Source organism: Lepidochelys olivacea, assembly GCF_965140295.1.
Source record: "Lepidochelys olivacea isolate rLepOli2 genome assembly, chromosome: 5".
NCBI classification, from domain to species: Eukaryota; Metazoa; Chordata; order Testudines; family Cheloniidae; genus Lepidochelys; species Lepidochelys olivacea.
The window spans coordinates 89,248,658-89,259,767 of NC_140415.1; the positions used below are offsets into that span (position 1 = coordinate 89,248,658).

At 39.9% G+C, this 11,110-nt stretch overlaps 1 protein-coding gene across 6 annotated transcripts in view; it reads left to right on the plus strand.

The window, feature by feature from the left end:
- Positions 1–9,773, plus strand: part of CDC14B (cell division cycle 14B) — an 84,760-nt gene extending 74,987 nt beyond the window's left edge. For all 6 annotated transcript variants that reach the window (XM_084629541.1, XM_084629542.1, XM_084629544.1 and 3 more), the window contains one exon: positions 145–9,773. In XM_084629541.1, the coding sequence (XP_084485667.1) occupies positions 145–184 (40 nt within the window). In that variant the 3' untranslated portion in view covers positions 185–9,773. The remainder of the gene's footprint in view (positions 1–144) is intronic.
- The last annotated feature ends 1,337 nt before the right edge of the window (positions 9,774–11,110 follow it).

An 11,110-nucleotide genomic window follows, 5' to 3' on the forward strand; every position in this document is an offset into this window, starting at 1 on the left:
GTCTTTAAAATTTTTCTTTGTAGTATTATGCTTAACTTAGTTTACACTGGCAGAAATGTTTGAAAGATTTTGCGCTTGCTTTGTTTTTTGAATTTCAAATCGGATGGTTTTTATTCCTCATAAATCTGTGTTTTATCATTTTAGTGGTCACTCCATACCAAGGACCAGGACAGTGCTGCGTTAAGTAAAAAGAAGTGACTGAAGAGGATGCTGAAGGGGGAAAAAAGGAATATTGCTATGGAACTTAATTTCTTTGAAAGGAAAGACATTTTCACTGCAAAATGCAGCTAAGATTTAGCAGAAAAACTCCTCCTAATTCGCAGAAGAAAACGACCTGTTCAAGAAGCTTGACACAGTTCAGCTTTCTAATTCTAAAAATGTTCTCAAATGTTAAAAAAAAAAAAAAAACTTGTAAATTTAGACTCAGGTGTAAATATCTAAACTCTCTATTATAAAGAGGGTTTACTAGTGGGTATGATGCATGTGTGTAATTGTGATGGCAATCACTTAGATGCTGGCCACCATAAGAAGTGAAGATGTGGTGGGAGCTTTTAAATATTTAGTTCACTGTTGTCTGTCCAAGCTGGTCTCAGTCTCCAATACAGAGCAAAGCTTGGGAAGGCAAGATTTTATTCTCATAACATTGTACTTTCTTGTTGATTTGGATAGCCTTCCTTATTTTATATGGATTTTTTTATGAAGCTGTAATGTTAAATATCCAAACTAATTACTGTACACCAAAGAGTGCTTTATTTCAAAGGGTTTTTTTAAACAATTTAACTAAAAGCTGTTAATTGTTTTATTAGTAATAGCTTTTAGTTGCTCAAAAACATTGATTTTCCTACCAGAGTTTATCATTTTAAAGCAGCACCATCAACTTAGTTTTCAGATAGCAGTGTAACCTTTTACCTACTTGTGCTAGAGGTAATACCTAAGCTTCTCAATCCTAAAGTTTATGCATCAGACCGTGCTTTATGGTCACTGTCATGGTTTCCCTTGTTGAATCATTTTCTTCCATACTGTGGGGCGGTAGTGGGGAAGAGGGACACTTCAAAAAAATAAGGAATTGTGATGATAAAACTACTGAAATTGGCAGTGGGAAACAGGTGTAGTCAGTCATTCTTTTAAAAATGGTTATTTCAAGGTTTCAGTGCTCCTTTAAACATCCCGGTACTTTTGGTTTAAAAAAAAAAATAGTCCTGGATACCTAATTATCTGTTAAATGTGATTGTAATTTTTTAAAGGTGACCCAGGATTTGAAATTTTATTTATTTCCTTTTCAATATCCTCTTCTAAATCAGAAAAGTTTTTCCTCCAGATTTATCCTATTATATTTGAAGTTTATTTTCCCCCTAGTATCTTTGTTTGCCAGCATCATATTTGACATGTGCACATGCCTCAGAATAGATCTGCTACTGCATAGCCAACAGTAAAAAGAGGTTTGTTTTCTTGAGTTCTGTATAAATACAGTCTGGGGAGGAAGGTTGAAATGTTACTCAACAGACTTTTTTGTCCTGAAGGAAGAAGACCGGTTGTCTTGCAGTGGGAGGGAATGTTCCTACTAAATTTAAACAGTGCTAGGCAAGGTTCAACACCTAGGTCTAATTTACATCCCCTGTTAAAGCATTAAAAAATCGTAATGGTAATTGAAGGGTGTTGCCTAGATAGTGTAAGTAACAATATGTTGACTTGACTAGCTTTCGATGCTAAAGGGAGAAGAGTAATAGTCCAGGATATGGTTACTTATTAAGTTAATGGAAGCACCTCCCAAGTTGTTCTGAAACTTTTAATTATACAAACTTGAATGTAAAGAATATAGAAGAAAAGGTTCTTCCAGTATAGAATCAAAACCTTGAACAGGTATTTAATATCTTTTCTTTTTTTATAAGAAGAAACCCCTTTGAGTCCTCTGACTTTGCTCCTTTGCTTTGTACATCTTAGAGACTCTTGTCTCCAGGGAAATAGTAATCTTTGTGTTTATATAGCCTTTCAAAACAATTGGGAGTGAGTGGCTGAGCCACATCATTCTGGGGACAAGAGCCTTGCTAACTTTGTGAGGGGAGGAGGGACAAAATGAGTCAATGGGTTTTTTTTAAAACAATTCCCTCTCTGCTAATACAGCCCCTTTGTTTTTTTTTATTTGGAGTAGAGGAGCACTCTTTACTCTGATCAAGAATTAGAGTCCCTGTGGTGCTAGACTGGTGCGTCCAACTTCCACCAGTGACCTTGAAGAGAGAATGTGCAGTTAATGATGAATTGAAAATGTGCTCCCGGAACCATCCGTATGGATTTTTTTTTAAAAAAACCAAAGTGTGTGTGTGTCATCCCAGGCCCTGTGATGGCTGCCTCCCCCATACCTCTCACTTTTGCAGCTGCAGTTCTTGGGTGAGCCTGGAATGCTCTGAGCACCTGCCTGCTGTGTTGCAGAGGAGAGTGTAGCTCTGGCTGCTCAACAGCCTTACTTCCTTGCTGAGTTGTTGGAGCCAAGGAGAGTAGGATAGGAAATTAACTGACTCTGCCTCAATGCAGGGGAGCACCTAGTAAAGGGTGACTCCCCTCTGCTCCATCCTTTCCAGCAGCTGCCCAGGGCAGTCCAAGAGAGCAGGGAGATAAAGACAGAGAGACAACACTCAATTAAAACTCACGATTCTCTACCCCAATCCTGGTCAGAGCCAGCCTGGCAGTTGCTCTTAACTTGTGCCAGCTAACAGTCCCAATGGGACCGTCTGCCTGTTGAGGATAGCCCAAGCATAACACACTCCACTCTCTCACCCTTCCCTGCTCCCCCTCCTGGGCACCTCTGCCCTGCTAAACTGGCTCCATGCACTCCAGTTGGGTAGAATCCCCAGCAGGGACATTGTGAGGGATTCCACTCCTTTTATTACCTGAGTGATTTCCCCCCCTCCATTTGTAACAAATTTATTAGGCTCATCTTCATTATTAATATACAAATAGGAATGGCATTGATCCAGTGTGTGCATGGTCAAGAGACTGATGGTTTGTGAAAATGGTTAGAGGAATTTTACTTGTGCATCCAACAACCAAGACTTACAATGCAAGGCAAGAGATTTTGCCTCCAGTGTAACAACTGGTGCTCCTTGACCTTTTTCAAAAATAAAATGTTTGCCTCTAAAGCTGAAAGGTTTGGACATCACAGTGCTAGGTGCTGTACAGGTAACTATTTTTTTAAAAAATGTCCTGACCCTGGGGATGTCACAGTTACGTTTTTTACAAGCCTAAACAGCTGAATGAGGGGAAGGTAGGGTGGTTGGGAGGATTAGTTTAAAAAAACACAAGAAGGCTTTTGGACAGTAAGTAATAGTTTTAACTTCCCAGCTGCCTACCCAGTTCTTTGCTTTTTAGGTATTTTCATCTTGTGTGTATGTTTGTGTTTTTACCTCAGCGCTAGAGTGAAACTGAGGAGATGTCTGTTGTTGGCAAATATTGAACTGATTTGTTCAGTTAAAGTCTGCCTCAAAATAATTTAATGGCTATAAGTTGCTTATACATATGCACAGTTTGAGTTGTTTGAACTGTCCGTTGAACCTGAAAAGAATCAGACTAGGGTTTGTTTGTTTGTTTTTTAAGAATCACCCCAACATATGAAGTTTTAACAAACTTTGAAATTACATTTTTAAAAACCAGATGAACTCTTGGACTTTCAATTTTGTATAATTGTTTTAAACATCAAGTACTGATTTTAATTGAAAATGTCTATTACATATAGTGAAAGTCTCTAAACAAAGTTTCACAGTTTTGTTAGGTATGAAGATTCTGGGCTACCATTTTTCACCTCTGTACGTCTTACAGTTGCGGAGAAACACAGAAATGTTACTGCCATTCTTATTTGAATATTCAAATCAGCATTGCTGTATAGTGACCAGCATTACCTCCTCATATCCTATGTAATTTTAACATTTAGCTCGTACTTTCAATCTGACATTTGCCTTGCGTTTGCACCATATGTACCAAAGTTGTCTACATGCAATTCTGAAAGCCAGGGGAGAAAGCACTTCTTTTCTAAAGACTTGTGAAAGCGTGCCAAATGGAATGTACATGTAAAACACCGCTGGAGACCTTGAACTTGTGTGTGCTGAGAAGCTAGTTATCCCTGCTGTGATGCATTTATAATTCTGCGTGGGTGACCTATCATTTTTTCCCCATCCGCCCTTTTATACTGAGATAATATAGTGAATATGCTACTTAAAATACATAGTAACTATCTCGGGTCAAGTTGCTGCTTTTCAGCAAAGTGTCAGTAATTTATATTAAAGTTACTCCCAGATCTTGACCTGTTGTTCCGACTGTAAATAGGAAATTGCTGCAGATGTGCTGCTGTTTTTAAAGACTGGACAAAAACTATTAAGCTAGGATTTGTATCAAATGTGACGCACATTCTAAGTGGAAGAAAAATCAACAATTATGTTCATCAGATTATTCTGCAGGTTTATATTCCTGGTTTGCAGACTTTCATTTGCCTTGGGTACAGAGTCTGGAAAGCTCTTTAAACCTTACTGAATACTCAATACTGCTCACCCTGATTTTTTTTAACTTGTATATTTCTAATCCTATTTTTTTAAATCCGATTGAATGACAGAATGGGAGTTTTATTTTGCTGAAGGTATTTTTAAGATAAAGCCTCATAATGTCTTGTAAACTTAGTTTGATATGCATTTGTCATTTGGAAATCTTGCATATTGTAACTTGTTTTATACAAAATATTGAATAGTAATAATTGTAAATACGAATTGTGTACCAATAAAACTATTAACCTGGTGTTTGTTATGCCCAACAACCTCGACAATCAGATTGGTCAGAGTCTGCATTGATGTGGGTGGCTTCCAGCAGTAGATCAACAAATGGTAACATTTTTGTGACTATTCCCTGAAATGCATAATATATTAATCATGCCTACCTGACCAACATAATCAAAGGGCAAAATTGTAAGGGATAACTTTTCATTTACTAAAATAACTCCTAATTCTCATGAATAATTCTTGCCTTGGTAAATATGTTCACTCTGTGAAGACACTTACCTCTAGCAAGATTAGAGGAGTGAAATTCAGGAAGCCAGGGTTATTTTTTTTTTTTTGACTCCGCTACTGACTTTGCTTTGAGCAAATCACTTAACCTTCTTGTGCATCTTTCCCCACCTGTAAAGTGGGGATAGTACCTACCTTTGTATAGTGCTGCAAGATGGAAGAATAAAAGATAAAAATATCAAGTGAAAAGTGTATAGTATCAAGTTTTATTGAAATGTTCATAATATAATACACATTGCAAAAAAGGGTCCATTGCAAACTCTTAAACTTCAAAATTTCACAAACTCTAAAATTCTGTATAAACTCAACAATGGCCAAGCTGGGCTAGCCTAAAGTCAACCTTTGCCATTGGTGGTTGCCTCTGTCAAACAACAAAAACACACTAGGCTCAGCTAATCAGCAAACTTTTAAAACTCTAACACAGCCTCATCCTTCTTCCCAAAAGCACAAATAAACCTTCCTCCCATCCTCCCGATATGTTTCCCATGCATATATCATCATCCTGTTGGTCTTGGACAGCAAAATGCTAATCTTCACTTCTCATCCTTTTCTGCTTTGAAATTGGTTAAAGATAATTATACTTTTACAAATAAAAAAGGTTTTTCATGACCCGAATAAGCTGCATGCTGGAGAATGAATGAGTCTCACGGTCACTGTTCCCTCTAAGTTGCGCACGTGCGTGTGCGCACGCAGATCTTAAGCCCCACGCACATGGCGAAACATTGCGTGCTCAAAAATCTGCACAGAAGAAAATTTTTGCGCACATGGCCTGTCAAAAATTAGAGGGTACATTGCTCACGGTAATAGATATATCACTGTGTGTAATTGTTCTGAGCCTGCGTGTCAATCAGTGACAACGTATCATGGCAAAGACCAACAGTCAGAGCAGAAACACTTTTTAAAAAAAAATTATACATAGTCCAGATCTCCAGGGAGGAAATGACAATGACTGGCATCCCAAGGGAGAATGTGATGTCCTGTCACAATAATTTACTCTCTGTTAAGAGTTTGGCACTATGCTGTGTTGTTTTAAAAAAGCAGGGGGGTTATCTCAGGCCCAATGGGATAAAATGTTAATGAAACCGGTGCTCACTTTAGAACACTAAGTATGGGTTTGGGGTTTTGTCAAGTTGTTACTGGCTTACTTCCACTGTAACCATGACCATTGATCTTTTAAACCTTTTACTGAAGATGCAGGAAAAAGGAAACAGTTAATGCATTTGAAACAAAATATTAAGTAAGGCTTTCATGTTAACATTACCCTTTATTCCCTTCAGCTGTGAAGAGTTTTTAATAAGAAAAATCCCTGTTTGACCGTCTTAAAGCTGGTATTAATTGTACTTTTTGGGGGGAAAGTAGTGAGATGAAATGGCCTAGAGCTGTTGAGGTGCGGTTTTCTTTCCTTGAAGACAAACCAAGAAACACAAAAGAGAACAGAAAAGAGTAGAAAAAATACAGCTCCTGCCTTTGGCCCTGACTGTACCTTGCAACCTTGCTGCTGGAGAGAGGTGGACACAGCCCACGCTTAACCACTGTGATCAGTCAAATTTATATCAGCACTGAGCTGTTTATGGCATAGGTCTTAGCTGCCTCACGGGTCAAACTCACAGCAGTGTCACTCAATGAGGTGGGAGAGAGAGAGGAGAGAAGAAACTAAGTGGGGAAGGAAAAGGGTACACAAGGGAGGTCGTGGCAGCACATCTCCCATTCCAGATGTTCAGCAGTCAGCCAAGGAAGATGATGACAGCACTGATTCCCTCTCTTTGATAGAGTAAGGCCAGCATGCGTTTCAGGATCAGGATGATAAGGATCCAATAGTGGTGGTGTGTCCCCCATGAGGTGGCAGACGAGATGGAGAAACTTGCTCCTTTCAGTCCAGCTGTTCCCACTGTGACCCCCCTCATAAACAATGTCCAAGAAGGTGTGACAACAACATCCCCTTAACCCATCAATCGTAAACGTTTCCTCCCATTTCTACAATCTTTTAGCTCTTTATGGCACCCCAGCAGCACTCCAGTCAGCTGGTGACTTCACCAACAGCCTTGAATATTCTTTATCACCAGTTTTTGAACCTAAACAATTCAGTTTGTACCAGTATATTTGCCTCTGACATTTTCTAACTTTTAAGAACAGTTGCGTAGCAGGCTGAGTTGGATTTTTGTTACTTTGGTCATATGGGAGTAGAGGCCTCTGCACCACCTCTGGAATTAAAGATTTTGTTTTGCCTATAGTTTCTATTTGTCAATATTGCAAAGTCTCCACACTTGATGGTCTGTGCAGGAAATGGAACAGAATTTTTAAAATAGCAAAGGTGGTGTGGATTATCTTTCAGAGGCTTTAGAAAACCTGTGGTGTTGATAGAAAAGTGTTTTCCTGATTCCACATGGTAAGTAGTATATCCTGAAGCACAAGGATGGAGAAGACTTATTTTTTCTCTAGTAGATGCAGGTGGAATCAAATCCCATACTGGTACATTCCACAGATTAACTGCACATGCTAGAAAAAGTTTTTCTGTTTTTAAATGACCAGTTTGTCCCTTGGTTTGGTTTTGTTCTTTCCTGAGTCACCAAGCATTGGATGCTGTCAGACAAAGGATGCTGTACTACCTGAACTATTCAATTTAGTAGTGCGTATGCAGATTGTGAAAAGAGGACAGTGGTTGCTTAAGAAAACATGTCAAAACCCGAAGCCTTGTGTTAATGCCCTTCACCTGTCAGAGGCGAGGCTACAGTCACTGGAATTTAAATGAAAGGAAAACAGTAAAAGGAATTAACTACCCTATATGTTTGTAGGGTAGTGGGGAATTGGGTGCTTTTTCTCCACCCTCATGGCAACACTTACCATTCTACTTTGTCACTGTGACTGGATTCTGGTAACTATTGAAAAGCTTCAGCCACTGCAAGAAGTTTTCCTTTAGGGTGAATTATTCATATAATGGAGCATTTAGGATTGTTGCTAGGATGGTCTTCCTGCTCGATGGAAACTTGTCCTTGAAAATAAACTTCTACTACCTCCTACTGGTAGACCTTCAAAGGGAAAAGGAACAGAAGATGTGTGGGACCAGCTGTTATTTTTTTCATGGCTATGGCTGCCATATTCAAAAGCATTGGTCATGTCAGGGAAAACCACCACCTTTGTCATACAGCTCCCTCCAACCTAAGGCTTTGTGAAGAGCTGGTAAATGAGATTCCTGTAAATTGTCACTCCAGTTCCTACTCAGAAGCACTGACCAGACATGCAAAGCATGAGGCATACACACTGAAACACAAGCAAGAGGTCTCATTTTAATTAACTGGTACTGTCTGTTGTGGGGCACAGCTGCCCAACACCGCCTGATCATTCCATGCCACAGTTTCCACCTCCCCAGGGTTTTGTCATGCCTGGCATTCACATTGTTTAGGCCTCAAGCTGGGTCCCACTGAGTTTAATCTTCTTTTGGGGTTAAGACATTCACACAAAAGTTCCAAGGAAACAAAAGGTTGTGCTGAGTCTTTCATTTTAAAATGCATCAGAAGCGAGTTCCAGGCTATCTCTACAAGTTGTACTTAAAACTCCAGGTTCCAGTTGTGTGTGTGTGTGTCACAGAACACATTCACTAAAGCAAAATGACTATTTCTATTGCTAACCATACCATGCTTGTCCAGCTCCTGTTCAGACGAAAGGAACCAAGTCTTTTGAGGAAAAATGGTTTTCAGCATCACACAACCATGCTATTTGTAAAATAGGTTCTTCCTGTCTGTGAATATAAATTCTGACTCTTTTTCTCCATCCCTTTACCCTCCCTGTATCTGTGACACTCTGCTAAATTTAGATAATGTTCTGGGGGGAGGGAAATGGCAGGTGATTAGAAAGCTGTGGAACAAGCTTTCCTGCTACAACATGCATCAGAACACTCAAGGTTTGTCTTAAAATAGAAGTCTACCCAGAACTCGATGTAAATAAGGCAGTCAGATCAGATCAAACTGGAGTAAAGCTGAAGCACCATCTCTGTGGATTTTGCACACAAGCTTCTATGGTCTACAACAATTGCAATCAATCAACTGTTCTCCAATCACTAGCAGTTTTGGAAAAGGCAATTTACATTGCCATTTAACAGCTCATCTCCCTTTCTGCTGCTCAGGCTGAAAGTGCAGATGCTGGGTTCCTTTTCCTGTCTTGCTCACAGAGACAGGATCTGTCCTGCTTCTTTAGCCTGCAATACTTCCCTAACCAAGGGGAAGTCTTGGTTTGTGAAAGCCTGGCCTTGAAAAGCCCAGAAGGGTGGGAGTGTCTGTCTTGACCAGACCACAGAAAGCTCTATGAACTACCTATTTATTACAGCAGCAGCTATGGGGAAAACTGGAGGAAGAGAGACACTCTAGACTAAGTGAGCAAATCCTGGGTGGTGGTTTCTCTTCTATTCCATACAGACTCAAACCACCCTTCCCACCATGCACTACTTACTGAAAAGTACTCAGAGAAAGTATTAAGTGCTGAGACTAACATATACCTGTCAGCTACAGTTCATTCTCTCATCCTCTCCCCAGCAGCAAAATTGTGCATGCTTTGTAGTATTTTGGTAGGGTTTATGTACATATACTGTCAGCTGTAAATTTATATTTGAGAAGGCAAGGTCAAAGAATGGAGCATCGGTGTAGTCATGAAATGAGCCAAAGAATTAAATGATGGCTAAGGCAAGAGGGTTGGATTTTGTAGTTTCTGGACCCTTTGCCACTGTTCATAAACAGGAAAAATAAATATATATAATAATTTTGAAAGACTAAATCAATGCTGGCAGCAGGCAGGACTCTAGAAACAAATAACTGTTCTCCAGTATCAGAACTGTGGAAGTGGGAGTTAAATGAATTAATCATTAATTTTTCAGGGCTATGATTCCATTGCACCTTTAGAAAAATAATTTTAGACCTAATGCAAAATTGTTCAAAGATAGCAAAAAAAAAATTTCAAATTACATTCATAGCCCTTTGGGTTCTGGTTACATGAGCTTGCATGCGCTAAGCAGATTCCAACGTAATTAGAAGTTTGATGGTAGACCTCAAAGAAAAACTCAGCTGCTATAAGGAAAGTGAGGTTGAATCTGCCATGCACCCATACTGAACCCATTCCCAACATGGAGCAGTGCTGCTGTCAGAAGAGATGAAAATTCAAGGTCTCAGCTGGGAGTCCTCATTAGTATGCCCACTGTAATTTCTGTAACAGTTTTTATTCTGTGTCTCATGATCAGGTTCCTATTAGGTATATATTCTGCCTGCTTAAAATCTTCCTTCGAGGTGCTTACAATGTGTCATTTTCTGGCCCAAACCTCCACATAAAATTACTGTAGGATGTTAAATAGCTTTCAGTGTTGCCATTGGAACACACCAGTGAAGCAGAAAGCGATCCCAGATCTCTCAGTGGGCTTCCTCCACAGACTGGATTTTCAGCCCTGCTGCAAGTCCTCCAGCAGAGAACACCTCAGTCTATGAAGAAATCTGTTTGTGGGGAAGGGAGTGACAGTCCGTCTTTCACAGCTGTTGCATGTGATGAGGAAAGTCTCCTTCCTCGGCATGTGGAGCAGCGAGTGTTCCCCTTCCACTGGAGGAGGAGTGGGAGCTGGCTCAGGAGTCAGTGCTGATCAGCTCTGCAGCTCTACTGTAGTTGTTGTAGTCTCAACTCTTCACCTAAACTTGTGTGTTCAAGTGGTTTACAACCTGCCTATGAAAGTCTGATCTCAGGCAAAGTTCTGCTAATGTTTCAGAGCTCAGAAGAAAAGACTTTCAACTTTTGAACTCAACATAAATGGGCCCGAGTATCAGGACTTTGCTTTGCCGGTGGAAAGTGTTGCTGAAACAAGAACCCTGGGTTTAGCAGGCCAATGCTCAAACCACTGAGCTATCCCTCCCCAGCTCTTACTCTGCCACAAGTACACACTAATTATGCTTTTGAGAATTTTCACCCTGCTACCTGCTCTCTTCAAATGCTGATAGATTTTACTTCATGCCTTGCCTTGTTCTGTTGCAGTCAGATGTGCAAGGAATGGGGAGCACGAAGGAAGAAAATTGCATGAGCATGCAGTAAGAGTGGGTAGG